Below are 16,032 nucleotides of genomic sequence, written 5' to 3'. Positions count from 1 at the left end.
GTGGCCTAGAAGAACTCTAACTGTTATCACCATTGCCTAATAATTATTTAGTATTCAACTAAAGCATACTGTCTCAATCCTACAGCAGCCTGGGTGTCCCCACTTTATTTCAAAAAAAAATTTCCCACCTACAGGTCAGACTGAGTCCCATGGCCTAGTATACTGAACGTGTTCAATATATGCTGAGCCTACAAGGTCATTATAGATCTGACTACAGCAAGGTGGATAACGGAAGTGCTGGAGCAGAGCAAGTGAGAAGAACATCATAAGGGAGGTGGCTGGGGCATGGCTGTAATGGCCCTGAAATGTATGATTGTCCCCAGACTGCCCTTCTGTCTGCCCACTACACAGAGTCCTGTATGGGACTTCTTTCCTCCCCAGCTCTCTAAAGTGTTCCTGTCTTTGCAGCTGTAAAACTGGAGTGAAAAGGAGAGGAAAGAAAATCATAGCATAGACTACAGTTAAGGAGGAGGCTATTTTGATGGCATGGGGTTGAAAAAAGAAGAAGAGTACAGCTATACAGCACAAGACAGCAGGTAAAAATGAATAGAAGGGAAATTCACAAATATTGATATGGGATGTGGGCCTCCTTCATGGTATCCTCAATGGGCCTCCTTCATGGTATCCTCAAAATACAACAAGCGAACTCAAGTCCTTAACACATTACTGTTGGTTACTCTGTTCTTCTGAACATGCCACTGCTCAAGGACTCCACCATGGGGTCAGAAGATTATAAGCATTACCTGATACTGGAAATAGGGATTAGGAATCTTGGCTCAACCACCATTTGTCAGTCATTCATCTAATCCATCCAGCTTCTTCAATTGTAAAATGTTGGTCGATCAAACTCAAGCAGACCTACCACGTTTGCATTCTGGACCTTTGTTTCTGTTGATGCAGCCCAAGAGTGATAGATGAAGTAATCACGCTCCATCCAATCACTGATGGTTAATGCTGAACCCAAATCCTCAAATTGCTGCCAGAAGCCTTTGCCTTCTTCTGTGCCTATACAGTGGGACTTTGAGACCCGAGCTGAGGATCATCCATGTCTTCATAGCAGGAACAGTTAGCACTTTTTTGGGTAATGAACAGGGAATGAAATGGATTTTGGCTTGAATGGGCTGAAGGACAGGCCCATTAGCTCACAGCTCTTCATCTAGCAAATCTTGTTAGGGGTCAGTGCTGAAAGTTAGGCAGCTTAGCTAGAAAGCTGGCAGTAATGAGCCATAGTCTAGCAGGATCATTTTGTCGTTCTGCCTCCAGGAACCAGAAGTAATTATTGCAAAAAGGCTCTGGCTTGGGAATCATGAGATATGAGTTTGCACAGATCAGATTCTCTGATACATTAGTTAGGTAACATTGGTCAAGATAGTTCATCCGTCCATTTTTTGAGATTTCACATTTCCCAGTCATAAGTGAGGGCTTGATCTAAATTAGCGCTTCTCAACCCTGGCTGCCTATTCAAATCCCCCAGGATGCTTTTTAAAAATATCAGTGCCTAGGCCTCATCTCCAGAAATGCTGATTTACATCGTTCATAGTGCTGCCCAGTCATGGGTCTTTTTCTTTTTTTCTTCTCCCCTCCCCTGAAGAGCGGCACGTGGCCTCACGGCGGGGCCAGCCCACCACTCACCGGAAGGCGAGGGGTTCTGCCCACGCACGCTGCGGGGGCTACTGTGCGCTTTGGAGGGGCGGCGGCAGGGAGGTCCGGCGCCCCAACGCTCCCTCTCGGGTCGCTAGAGAAGGCTTTCCCACCCAGGGCGCGTCGTCCCCCAATCCCCCACCCATCGTCTCCCCATCAGGCCCACGGACGCACTTCGGGAGATGCCAGTTCTCGGCTGGGGTGGGGGTGGGGGTCTGCGGTTGGGTAAGCATGGGGTCAACATGAGCGTTCACGGTCAGGGGAGGGCAAGGCCTGTGATGCCTTCGGGCTCCTGTGTTTGCCTAACCAGGGGGCTTGCCTGAACCCCCCTTCGCATCACCCGGCCCGTCACGATAGCTCACACTCCAGCGTGCAACCCCGGCGAAGGGGGAACACACGGCCAAGTCAGTCCCCCTGCACATATGAGGACGACCCCCCACAAGGCACCTGCCCCTACGAAGGACACCGGTGTGCCTCCCTTATCACCAGGACTCCCCAAGAGAGCTGCTCACCAGACTCACCACCACAGGGGGTACCCGAGGGGCTCGCTGAGAACCGGAAGCAACGCCACCTGAGGGACGCCTGGAGCCAGGCATAAGCACCGCAGGGAGTAGGCGGGACGCTCACGCACCGACGCGGGGGCGTGGTGAGCTGTGGGACGCCTCGCGAGACCCTCCGAGAAGGCGAGGCTAGAGTGTCGGCTGCAGGAGCGGACCCGGCGCTTGCCGTGAGGCAGGGGGCAGGAGACCGAGGGGTCCAGCGGGGTTTCCGCACTTCTGCCTTACACACACCACCAGCAGGCGGGGAGGAGAGGCAAGGGGCCGGGGCCTAACGAGAAGAGCGGTCCTCTTCGCCATGAACGTCCGTCCCTCGTCAGGCGCGACTTGGGCCCGGCCGGGAAGAGCTAGACATCACCACATAGATACAGGTATTTTTCTTAAGTTCCCCAAATGATTCTGATTTAAGCCAGTATTAAGAACCATACATTTGGTGCGATGAATTGGGAGATTGGGATTGACATGTATACACTGATGTGTATACAATGGATGGCTAATCAGAACCTGCTGTATAAATAAATAAATAAAATTCAAAAATTAAAAAAAAAGAACCATACATCTACATAAAGTTTTCACACTTTAATGAATGTATGAATCACCTGGGGCTATTGATAAATTGCAGATTCTGCCTCAGTAGCTGGAAGCCTGAGGTTCTTCGTTTCTAATGTGCTCCCAGTTGACCATCCTGCTGGTCCCAGGATCACACTTGGAGTGGCAGCCTGCTTCCTTACACTAGGACAGAGTTTGAAAACTGGTATACCAGAGGCCACAGGCCACAGAAAACCCACAAACATTTTTCTTTTTTCTTATCTTTTTTCCCCCTGCACAGTGAATTTTTTTTAAAAAAACAGGAGAAAAACAGATTTTATTTAACGTACGTTTTATATAACGTGAAAGTCCACATGAGGAAATGAAGATCTAAAGAAGGGGAAAAACCTAAAGGATTTTATACTAGGTTGAACAAACACAAGCAACTGAGGAAAAGTAACTAAAATATTGGGAGAGGCTAAAGGAATTTAAGAATTATTTTAACAAGCTGTTGGGGGGGTTTTTGTTTTTTTTTTTAACATCTTTATTGGAGTATAAATGCTTTACAATGGTGCATTAGTTTCTGCTACCGCACAGTGAATTTTTAAGGTTTAAATTGCTCTACATCATTTAGAAATCAGGATGTTTTACATAACCCAGATGCTTGGCTTTGCTTTGAAAACTGGAAGAACTATGGTCTGGGACCCTCATGCTTATCTGGCAACAGTCAGCTGGGACTGAGCGGTCTCTGCCACCAGTATGGGGCATTTGTCCTCTGGCCATCACGGTCCCCAAACTGCCAGCTCACGTATTTATACCCAGCCCTAGCAAACTTTGTGAGTCTGTCCCTGTTGTAAGGCTCCATGAGAAGAGACAATGGCCTGAGAACCATGAGGGCCTGTGGCATGAGCCTACCTTGAAGAAGGAAGTTCATGATGGTGACCCTGGTTTGGGGGAGAGGGTAGGGCACACAGCTCTTAAAGGACACGTGAGGTTTAGAGCAGAAAATCGCAGTTTTGCAGAATGTGATTTGTGGATAGTCTGCGTCAGAATTATTTAGTTGCTTGTTTTTTAAAAGATACCTGTACCAAAAAAAACTTGGAGTAAAAGATAGAAGAGTATCTGCATGACTTGGGGTAGCCAGCAATTTCCTAAACAGATGGAAAAATTACTACCCACAAAAGAAATAATGGGGGCTTCCCTGGTGGCGCAGTGGTTGAGAGTCCGCCTGCCAGTGCAGGGGACACGGGTTCATGCCCCGGTCTGGGAAGATCCCACATGCCGTGGAGTGGCTGGGCCCGTGAGCCATGGCCGCTGAGCCTGTGCTTCCGGAGCCTGTGCTCCGCAACGGGAGAGGCCACAACAGTGAGAGGCCCGCGTACCGCAAAAAAAAAAGTAATAAAAAATTTTTTTTAATTAAAAAATAATTTAAAAAAAGAAATAGTGGATAGATTGGAATACGGTAAGTGCCCTACATATGAACCTTCAAGTTGTGAACTTTCAAAGATGCGAACGTGCCCAGAGAAAGTACGAAGAGAGACAAGAGGAAGAAGAAGTAACTGAAGAACCAAAGAGTTTCACAATGCAGGAAATGGCAAGGGGCTTTTCTTTATTTGAGGAGGCACTGTTAGTTTTTGAGGCACAGGACCCGAACATAGAACAGTACACGAAGGTTGCACCAGCTGTTTAGAATGCAATCCAGTGGTACCGTGTCATCTAGGATGAGAAAAGAAGAGCTACTACCCAGACATCACTGGATCATTTTTTCAAGAGTGTAGATAGAATTGAACCCAGCAAGGAACCAGAAGCTGTGCCATCAACATCAGGTGTGAGTGAAATTGCAGCTTGCCTTCTGTCTCCTATTGCTGACGATCCTTCAGCTCTACCATCTCCCACCTCCTCCCTCTCCTCCAGTAAGTAACTCTTCTTGCCTGTTCACTCGATGCCAACCCCTGTATGCCAGCTGTTGTAATGTACTACTGTACTTTTCAAGGTACTGTACTGTAAGATTAAAAATGGTTTCTTTATTTTTTGTGTTTGTTTTTTATGTATTATTTTTGTGAAAAGTATTATTAACCTATAACAGTACAGTACTATATAGCTGATTGTGTTAGTTGGGTACCTAGGCTAACTTTGTTGGACTTACGAACAAATTAGACTTACGAACTCGCTCTCAGGACAGAACTCATTCGTATGTAGGGGACTTACTGTACATTAAAAGCAAAAACTTCTGTTAGTCAAAAGATGTAATTAAGAGAGCGATAAAGGTGACAGAATAGAAGAAACTATAGACTATATGTGTATTCATCAAAGAATTTAAATCCAGAATATATAAAGACTGCTAAAAATATTTAAGAAATAGATGGGTAACCCACTAGAAAAATGGGCAAAAGCCTTGAATAGGCATTTCACCAAAGATAATATCCAAACAGCCAGTAGATTTATGAAAATTTTCTCAAGTTCATCAGGGAAATGAAAATTAAAACCACAGTGGAACACCTCTACACAGATTGGCAAAAATGAAAAAAAACAGGTAAAGCCAAGTGTTTGTAAGGATACACAGCAACCAGAACTCTCATGTACTGCAAGTGTGAGAATAAATTTTGAAAATTTTCACTTTGGAAAACTGTTTGACAGTATCACTTCAAGCTGAACATATGCATAGGTACATATGCATAAGATTCAGCAGTTCCACTCCACTATTATCCCAAATAATACATACATGTCATCACAAGAATATATCTACTAAAATACTCAGAGCAGTAGTAATTCATAATAGCCCAAACCTGGCAACGACTCAAATGTCCATCTACACTAGAATGGATAAGTAAATGATGACATATACAATTAAATACAATATACCAATGAGAAGTAATGAATTACAGCCACAGGAAGCAGCATAGTTGGATATATCCACCTTGTGAAAATTCACCAGCTGTGTACATATAATTTCATGTACAATTCTGTATGAATGATAAATTTCAATAAAAAGATGAATTTTAAAATATTCCTGGAACCTTCTCACTTACTCCCCTGAGAATATCTAGGGGTAGAGTCTGGAGACATGTATTTTTACCTAGCACTTTGAGGATTTCTGATGTTCTCTATAGTGTGAGAATTTCTGGAGTAGAAAGAGCTAATTCACCAACTGTTTTGGGACCCATGAGCCAGAAGACAGCTTCTTGAGAAACAGTAAAGAATCTGGAAAATCAGAGGGAGCTCTATAATGTGAAGAACAGTTGCACAGGGATTAATTAATAATTAATTAATTAATAATTAATTAATAGTTGCACAGGGATTTACAGTTTACAGAGCTCTTTTAAGCATGGAATTATATTTCAGCATGAAAGATTTGAAGACTTGAGCTGGGCCTTGAAACAGAACCAGAGACCAGGGCTTCCCTGGTGGCGCAGTGGTTGAGATTCCGCCTGCCGATGCAGGGGACACGGGTTCGTGCCCCGGTCTGGGAAGATCCCACATGCCGCGGAGCGACTGGGCCCGTGAGCCATGGCCGCTGAGCCTGCGCGTCCGGAGCCTGTGCTCCGCAATGGGAGAGGCCACAACAGTGAGAGGCCCGCGTACCGCAAAAAAAAAAAAAAGAGGAGAGGCAATAATTACAGAAAATGAATATTTGAAGGGAATAAAAGACCATTGAGTTCCACTCCTAATTTTACTGTTGAGAAACTAAGGCCCCAGAGAGGAGTAATGATTTTACCAGGATCACACAGCAAGTCAGCAATAGAGTCAGAGGCCATCCAGATCATTGGGTGCAGACCTTGCCAGTTCCACTACATAAACCCAACCTCAGAATGCGGAGATCTATGGTTTCCAACTTGGGAAATATTTCACTCACAGAAACTTGCTGGAAATGAGAATTCACTCCTATTTCTCCTCTCTCAGTCTCTTCTTGATTCCACCCATCCACCACCACTCCCAACTTTAAGAAGATAACTAAACAGTATACATTTCCCTGCATTCTTTTCTTCTCCACCCACATTTTTTTTCTTTGACCTGACAAGCATACAACCAGGAATTTTTATGATGTAAACCCACATTCTCCTTGTTGGAACAAATACCAAATTAGAATTACAGCTACATTTATCTACATGAATATATCTTAGATCATAATGTTGAGCAAAAAAAAAAAAAAAAGGCAGTTTGCATAATGATATCATTTTAAGTTCAAAAATCTTCAAAATAAATTATTTGCAATGATACGAGTACACAAATATGTAATAAAAGCACAAAACCACTGAATTCATGAATGTGATTAATTTGGGGGAGGGAGAGTAGGTAGTGAGATTGGGAAGAACTACCAGGGGACCCTAATTGTATCTGTAATCTTTTATTTTTTCAAAAAGTAAAAGAAAAATAAAGAAGTTCTGAAGCTAATATGACAAAAAGAAATTTGCATATTGTTCTCATAGTCTCTATTATCAGTATGTTCAAAGCACCTCACGAGTTTTTTAAAGCTCAAATGTGAAGCATCGTTTACTATTGTCAGCATTCACCCCCCCCCCCCGTCTCCTATAATTTTACTGATGATGCATATTTACCAAAAAGGTTGAAAGGAAAGTTACAAACAACAGCGATCAATGTAGGCAAATGTATCTCTCCCACATCCTCTGCTTAAGGGTGTAAGTCTGCCAGGTGTCTTCAAGATAGTGTTGAAAGATAAGGGGGCAGTGCTAGAAGCTTTTAGACCAACAAATCTTGACATGACTTGCTCTGTGATCCTAAGTGAGCAATTGTAGTTTAACAGTGGCAAGAATTTCCAGGGGTCCAGAAGCCAGAAATAATGGCAGTTACTAGAAACCCATCCCCTGCCCACATGCAATCAGGAGATTTATGTGAGTAAGTAAGAAACATCACGGAAACAGATGCTGCAGGCAGTCCATGTGTGAGAATGCAGCACACCTTGGGTGTGTCAGGGACAATGTTTGTCATTGTGTCACACCAAGGCAAACCAGCTGGGCAGCTGTCCGGGGCTTAGTACTGTCAAGCCTTCTTCTTTCCTGCCTCCCTAACCCCTGAGGACTGTTGGTCCTCACTGTTTACTCCCACTGAAACAGACACAATGACTGAAGCAGCCAAAGAAGCAGGAGCACAGACTCCTACTCCAGTGGAGTAAGGAATAGGAAGAAGGGATGTGGGAGTGGTCCCTATTAGCTAACAATAAAACAGCCCACAATTACTGAGGGTTTATCAGAAGCCAGACACTGTGCTAAATCCATGAGATGAATTATCTGATTTAATCTTCACAAAAGCTCCGTGTGATAGATACTATCATTAGATTCATTTCACAGACAGGAAAACTGAGGTTCGAAGAATATGAGACTTGCCGAAAGTCACACACTATTAGGGCACTCCAGCATGTGTCTCATACTTTGTTCCATTTCTCTAGGATAAATAGGGGGAACCTAGAAGGGGATGTTTACAACAACTGGCCTCAGACCTATAACACCATGTCATCCTCCCTAGGGAAATCCCCTGACAAGTACAGAAAACAGTTTGGGGAGATGGCATGAAAAGCCTCAGTAGAAATAAATATCAGGCTGACTCCTGGTGAAAAAGTGAATCCAGGATGCCAACCAATTCAACAGCAAAAATCTGGTGAAACAATAAGATAATTGAATGATAGTATTATAAGAACTTTGAGGATGTTTTCTTCAATGTTGGTTGGTTGGTTGGTTGGTTGGTTGGTTGGTTTTGAGCTGCAGAATTCTTTTACATGAAATCTTGGGTTGAACAACAGGATGTCAAACAGGAGCTGAAGCTGGGTGTCAGGGACTAGGAGCAGAGCTCCCCCTCAGATACCTTCACAGGCTGAGTTAACCCCCTCGTTTTTTTTGTTTTTTTTTTTTTTGTTTTTTTTTTGCATTACGCGGGCCTCTCACTGTTGTGGCCTCTCCCGTTGCGGAGCACAGGCTCCGGACGCGCAGGCTCAGCAGCCATGGCTCACGGGCCCAGCCGCTCCGCGGCATGTGGGATCCTCCCGGACTGGGGCACGAACCCGTGTCCCCTGCATCGGTAGGCAGACTCTCAACCACTGCGCCACCAGGGAAGCCCAACCCCCTCGTTTTATAGATGAGAAAAGGGAGACCTAGAGAGAGAGCATGATATGCCAGGGTCATAGAGATGTGATTAATGTGCTTTGTTTTATTTATTGTGCTTAATTAACTGTGCGCCAGGTTGTTTTAACTGTTTCACATGTAGACTTAATCCCTACCACAACCCTATGAGGAAGGCATAATTATATCATAAAATCTACAGGTGAGGAAACTGAAACACAGAAAGGTTAAATAAATTGCTCAAGCCAAATCAAAGAACTAAGATCAAATCCAGACACTCTGGCCTCAAAGGCCAGGTGATTAACTGTGAGGATGCCTGCCTAAGAGGAAGTAGACTGAGTCAGATCTAGAACCCAGGTCCCTGCCTTACAGACCGGTGGTCCTTCATGTTCCCACAGCCCCCATGCAACTTCTGCTCCCATGGGGTGCAATGACAACAGGATTTAGGGGGAGGGTCTGAAAAGTATATACATCTTAGAAATCTGGAGAAGCTTTCTTCCATATTTGTTTCCTAGCTGAAGGTCATGCCTTTGTGCCAAGGGCATTTGCCTGCTTATAAAGTCTAGGGTGGCTTAGTCTGGGAGTCTTTCCCTGCTGGAGGTACCAAGGTGCCTAGGCTGAGACTTCAAGCAGAGGAAGCAGAACGTGGCTGCTTCAGATTCCCTTTAGGAACCTCTAGTGCCTTCCATGTTGTCGAGCCCAGGTCACAAGAGTACAGGGGGAAGTCATCTCTTAAAGAGTAGAAGGCCTTAGCTAGAGGTTCTCCTGGGCCCCCCTCCAAGGAAACATGGCAGTACTCCAGGAAGATACGGAATCCTAACAAGGGTTAGGAATGATTTCTTGGTGTAATGCTCTTCTGTCTCCCAAGCAAGTCCTCCCCCAAAGCCACTGATAAATGCCATACACGAGACCACAGAGCCTCACCTTGGTCTTGCTGTGAAAAGAAGCGAGGAGCTTGCATTAAGGTGACCAACAACCCCAGTTTGCCTGGGACTGTCCCAGTTTTAGCACTGAATGCATCCTGGGAAAGCCCTGGGTCCCAGTGAAACCGGCAAGGTTGGTCACCCTGTGTCAAGTCTCAGATGACTTGACAATTCTTAGAGCAACAACTCTGTGACCTCAATTTGACGTACAAAAAAAAAAAAAAAAGAAAAAAAAATCACACTATAACAGGTAGGAGGCAGGAAACTGCCTGTTTTTCTCCAGAAACATTAACCCTGACAAAAATAGGGTTGAGTGGCTTAGGCCAAGTTTATGACCACTCCTGGGCCCCAGAGGAACTAACTGCCTGAGCTTTCTTCCTGAACTAGGGAATCTTGGGAAGAAAGGAAGGAAGGGCTTAGTCACACCCTGGGAATGGCAGCCAAAAGCAGCACTCTCTCCTCCTCCTAGAGCAAGCTCAAAGCCTCTTTCTTCAGGAAAAGTAGATGCTTCCCAGGCTTCACTCCCTTTTCACAAAGCCAGAATGACAAATACTGAGTGAGGAAGGGAGAAGAAGAAGCCAGAAAGTACAACCATCTCCCCATCTTTAGAAGAGTAGCTCCCCCAACCCAGCAGATCCCTAAGCCTTCACTGGACCCACCACCTCAGCCAAGCCACAGGCCGGGGCCCCCCAGGAAACTCACCTGGCCCCCAGGACAGACTCGGCTCCCAAGGGATGCAGAAGCAGCCACCCATGTGTGCACCATCCTCCCCGGGCCAAGGCCCCTGGGAACACCAGCCAGAGGAGCCCTGGGAGGGGACAGCCTCCCAGCGGTGTCCCTCCTCCCACCTCCTCCCTGGCACACGAGGGACCGAGTCCCGCTCAATGCACAATGCAGTCTTTGATATCCTGGCTGCGGCAGCAGGCCCGGGGAGGATGGGAGGGGCAGCCCAGCCCTCAGGACCCGTAGTCCTTGCACTGTCAGGCCTCTGACTGGGGAGCAGAGCTCCTCCCTGCCTCTCTACAGATTGCTTCATGCCTATCAGGCTGTGGCACATTCCACACATTCTAGGATTGAGATACACAGTTTGGTTCTTATGGGGGTGGATGGGATGGGGGGGCGCTGCGGGGGGAGGAGGAATCAAGGCTGCTGCTGTTCTTGCTCCCTCCCTGACTGGCTTGGCCCACACTAACTTGCCTGCTACTCGGAATGGGCTCCCCACCCATCCTCTCTGTGCAAACACCTCCCTTGGCTATCTGGGTGAAGCTGGACCTGTGGACACAGCATCTTACCTCACCCCCAGCAGCATCAGTAAGCCAACGCCCAGCCCTGGATCCCAAAGTCTTGGTCAGAAGGAATCCAGGAAACCTCCTGATGTAGCCCAGCATCTTACAGATAAGAGGATGGAGGACCAAGTATGTTAAGGCCACAAGTATGCACAAAACACGGGTCACACCAGACCAAACTCTTTTCCATTTCGGATAAGGAGCAGAGCAGGGGGATGCAGTTGATACACTCTGGCTGAATTTCAGAAAACCTCCCATGACATCTCCTAAAGGAGACGGAGAAAATATAGCTGAATGCCAACAATGCTAGAGGCGTGACTGATCCAACAACCTCGCTCGAGGATCATTAATTACTTACTGTTTCCTTAAGGCCCAAAGCAAAGGTCGGTGGTGAGTGGTCCAAAGAGTGCGGAGGTGTGGCCTAGGGAAGGCAAGGGTCCTGACCTGCAGGCTGCTTGGAGGCTGAACTTGCGATGTCTCACCAGCACTTTAAGGAGGGAGGTGGCCTGGTCACGGTTATATTCTGGCAGGAGCACTGGGATGACAGTGTGAAGGATAGCCTAGGGGTCAGTCTCACTGGAGTGATCAGGGGTGTCCACTGCACATCCCAGCTCAGCCCCAGGTGACAGGGCCATGTCTCTGAAGTCTGGTTTCAATTTCAGTGCTTACCTGTCTTGACTCCTAGTGACTGAATGTTCACTATAGGTCAGGCACTTATCATACACTATTTCATTTAAATCCCATAACAGCCCCATAATATTAGCATTATCATCTCTATTTTGTAAGTGAGAAAGCTAACGCAAGTATAATTGCCCAAGGCCCCACCATTTATGATTGTCAGATTCAGGGCTTGAACCAGGTCTAGTTGATTCCACAGCCCAGGAGCTTCTCTTTTCTAATATTCACGCTTTCCATGACTACAATGAGGAAGGATTTGGTGATCTGATGCTGAGCCCTCTGGAGCCAGCTGAGCACTTACGGAGGGCCCGGGAGAGGAGGGCTGGGATGGGGCCAGGAATGCAGGGACACAGGGTCTCTCTGATCACAGAACTGCCATGGAGGATGTTTTCCTTGCACACATCTGTTTAAAGTTTCCGCTTCCCATAATGTGTCTCATGTCTTTTCCCCCTCACCAAAGCACAGTGTTTTAAGTATGAATTAGGATGTTTTCTTGGGCCTAGGATAAAAGGACAAGGGTTCCTTTAGAAAGCAGCCACTCAGAACTTTGGGAGGTACATGGGAATCAGTGAAGAGAAACCATGGTCTAATTTGCACATGATGATGAATGCTCAGACTTAACATTTCTCCTTGACTTGGCTGCACACCATTTCTATACAGGTGCAACAACAGAGGTCAGTAATTGTAAATGATCAAGACCAACCAATGGAAGGAACCCCAGGCCATCTGTCAGAGATGACACCGTGAGGCAGTTGGTTGAGACGGACATTTTGGCAAATCTGAAATAAATGGTTCATTTTGGAAAAAGTCATTGCTTCTCTTGAGACGCAGGAAATCAGTGCTCTTCTGCTTATGGGTAGCTCAGATGAATTAGCAAGAACAAAGAGCTTTCCAGACAAGAGAGCAGCAGGTACAAAGGCACTAAGGCTTGAACTTGCCTAGAAAGCTAAAGGAAAAATGTGTGTGGTTGGAGTCTCATGAGGCAGGACCGGATATAGAGATGAGGTCAGTGAAGGCAGCAAGAAGCCAGGTTGTGTAGGACTTTGAAGGCCATCTAAAGGCTTCAGCTTGTACATTGTGTGAGATGGGAGCCCATGGAGGACACTAAATAGAGGAGTCATGTGACTGACTTATGATCTTAAAGGGTCTCTCTGGCTGCTCCTTGGAAAATAGGCTGCAGCTGGAATTCCAAGTATGCAGCAATTGTATCAACCGGGAGAGAGGTGGTGATGACTTGAACCAGGGTAATAGCAATGGATATTTTTGAATGAAGAGCATATTAGTCAAAGTTCTCTAAGGGAAACAAATCCAATAGGAGATATATATGTGTGTGTGTGTGTGTGTGTGTGTGTGTATGAAAACATGGTACAATGTTCCTCTGGTGTATGACCAGGCATTCTGATTTGTTATGGAAACCAGACACCCAGATTTTTAGGTAAAGTTTCCAAATTTTTAAATATTCGCAAACTGATTCAGAACATCTTGCAAATCACTGTGTGAGCCAATACTTCAGGGCAGATAAACACGCCTGCAGGCCAAATCCAGCCTAAGACCAGCCAGTTTGCCACTTCAGATGAAAAATTGAATTTTTTTCTTGTAAAATTTACAATCTAGTTGGCATAATAATACATGCACTTGGGTACGACAATTCAGCGGAAGAACTGAAAGACCATGTTATGGGTAGAATTGTGGCCCCCAAAAGTGATATATTGAAGACTTAACCCCCAGTACATCAGAATGTGATTTTACTTGGAAATACAGATTGTCGTAGTTGTAATTATTTAGGTTCAGATGAGTTCATACTGGAGTAGGGTAGGCCCCTAATTCAATATGACTGGTTTCCTTATTTAAACAATCAAACAAACAAAAATAAACCCACCCTGTGAAGAGATAGAGACACAGAAGGTGACAATGAACGGAGAAATTAGAATTCTGCAGCTGCAAGCCAAGGGATGCCAAGGATTGCCAGCAACCACCAGAAGCTAGGAAGAGGCAAGGATCCTTCCTCTGCAGGTTTCAGAGGGCACATAGCCATGCAAATACCTTGATTTGGGGCTTCTAGCCTCCAGAATTATGAGACAGTAAGTTTCTGTTGTTTTAACCACTCAGTTTGTGACACTTTGTGAAAGGGCAGCCCAAGGAAACAAATGTAGACCACATGAGAGAGAAGAACAACAGGTCACTTATTCAATCACATTATTCAGTGAACAAATAATTATAGAACATCTGCTATACCTAGGCATTGATCTAAGTTGTGAGGATACAGCAGTGAACAAAACAGACAAAAGACTCTCCCTCCTGTAGCTTACATTCTAGTGAGGGGAGAAAGACAAGAAACAGTAAATAAGTAACTTATGCAGTGTGTTAAAAAGATGGAAAATGTTACAGGAAAAAGGAATGGAACTGCCAGAGTAGAGAGGCTGCAGTTTTCAAAAGGGTGGAGAGAGAGTTGTCACTGAGAAGGTGACAAATGAGTGACATGGTGGGCAGAGGGTATCATGGGCATCCAGGAGAAGAGGCTGCCAGGAAAAGGGAAGTGCCAGTGCAAAGGCCCTGAGGCAGGAGCGTGCCCCCGCATGCTGGAGGAAGAGCAAGGGAGGGTGTAACTTGAGCAGAGTGAAAACGGGGCAGGAAGCAGAGGGTACCCCCAAAGGAGTAATTAAAGAGAGTTTAAAGAAGAAGCTATTTACAATAGTGTGGGCAGGGTTAAAGAAAACCAGCAAGGATGATGAGGCACCCCAGGGTTCGGAAGACTAAAAAGCCATTAACATCCTGAAGGGAAGCCTGAAGGGACAAGAGAATGGCTGTTGGAATCTAGAAAGAGCTGGATGCAGGCCAGGACTAATGACAGGAGCTGTGTTATTAATAGTGGAACACAGCTGTGGCTTAGCCAAGGCCATATGTACACAAGGGGCAGAGGAATAAATACTCCATCCGCTCACCTCCCACCTTCCATTGACTGAACACAACTGGAAGCCAAAGGGTGAGAGAGCTGAGTTGAGGATCCCTGTAGAGGCCAGCCTCCCGGGGGGGGGGGGCACAGAGCAGGGGAGAGAAGGGTGGAGGGGTGATTCCAGAGGATAACTGAAGATTATCCAGTACAAGGGGAGAGGTAACAGCATCCTGAAGATGCAGGGTTTACTGGACCACTTTAAGGAGGTTGGCTTTCACTCTGAGTGAAATGGCAGCCATTGCAGAGTTTTGAGCAGAAGAATGATGTGACTTACAATCTGAAAGAATCAGAGGAGCTATCATAGGCTACCGCTGTAATCCAAGCAAGAGGAAAGGGTGGCGTGGGCCAGGGTGGTAGCAGTGGAAGTAGTGAGATGTGGCGATACTCCAGCTTATTTTGAAGGTAGAGGCAGAACTGCCTGTGAATGAGATGCAGGCTGTGAGAGAAGGAGGAGTGAAGGATGGCTCCCCATGTTTGGGCCTCAACACCTACAAGGAGCAGGGTAGCCATGACCTGAGATGGGGGTCCCACAGGGCGAGCAAGCTTGGCTGAGTGGTTGGGTGAACAGGTTGAGTATAAGAAGTCTAGTCTCCATCTGCTTGAGGACGTTGAACAGGCAGTAGGATACGCAAGTCTGGAGTTCAGGGGAAAGGCCTCTACTGGAATCATCAGTATACAGAGATATACTGGAAACATAAGGAGAAAGTTAGTATGTCCTAATGAGAACAGCAAAGAAAGCTTCATGGAGGAGGTGTGACTGGGGGCCTTGAAGGATGGAATTTGGACAGGCAGACATAGGTGGGAAGAGAATCCCAGACCGAGGAAAAGCCATTAGCAAAGGTGCTAGGATTGGCACTGGGGACATGTTTAGGAAAAAGTCATTCTGTTTGAATGAGCCGAAGGACTGATGGAGGGAGCCGAGATGTAAGTCTCTTAACTTCTGGTTCATTCACTTATCTATTTATTCATTGAATATTACTGGTCACCTTACTTTAAAGGCTACTTTTGTTGTGGACATTAATAATAATAAATGCTTACTGAGCTCTTTCATGTTCTGTGAAAAGTCCACATTTAATCTTCACCCCCTACTTAAAGCAAACTAAGAGTCTGGGTGACTCACCCCAGCTCACCCGCTCACTGGGCACAGCAGAGTCAGGGCTTGAGCCCAGGAGGGGAACTGCGGGGCCCTGGTCCTCACCACTCTGGTCAGTGCCCGAAGCTCTGCCAGGAGGACTGATCCACGTCTGTGTGGTGTAGACACGCGGCTGTCACAGGTGCAGATAGGTCACCACACCACGGGCGAAGTGACGCCCAGACTTTCCTCTGCAAGGGGTGAAAGTGAGCCCTTGCCAGGGGTCAGCTGAGGAACTAGCCCAGCAGCTCAGGGAGGAGGCC

The 16,032-nt window shown here is 46.1% G+C and overlaps 1 protein-coding gene across 1 annotated transcript in view; it reads right to left on the bottom strand.

Moving 5' to 3' along the window:
• The window catches only part of SH3TC2 (SH3 domain and tetratricopeptide repeats 2), a gene marked incomplete at both ends in the record, with an annotated part of 63,721 nt that extends 52,965 nt beyond the window's left edge, over positions 1-10,756 (bottom strand). Inside the window, one exon of the mRNA XM_079701801.1 lies at positions 10,423-10,756. Coding sequence (XP_079557927.1) covers positions 10,423-10,756 — 334 coding nt within the window. The remainder of the gene's footprint in view (positions 1-10,422) is intronic.
• Between the last annotated feature and the right edge of the window lie 5,276 nt (positions 10,757-16,032).

Source organism: Hyperoodon ampullatus (assembly GCF_949752795.1).
Source record: "Hyperoodon ampullatus genome assembly, chromosome: 4".
In the NCBI taxonomy this organism is placed as follows: Eukaryota; Metazoa; Chordata; class Mammalia; order Artiodactyla; family Ziphiidae; genus Hyperoodon; species Hyperoodon ampullatus.
The sequence above is the reverse complement of the archived record's forward strand: the minus strand, read 5'-3'. Positions and strand labels throughout refer to the sequence as shown.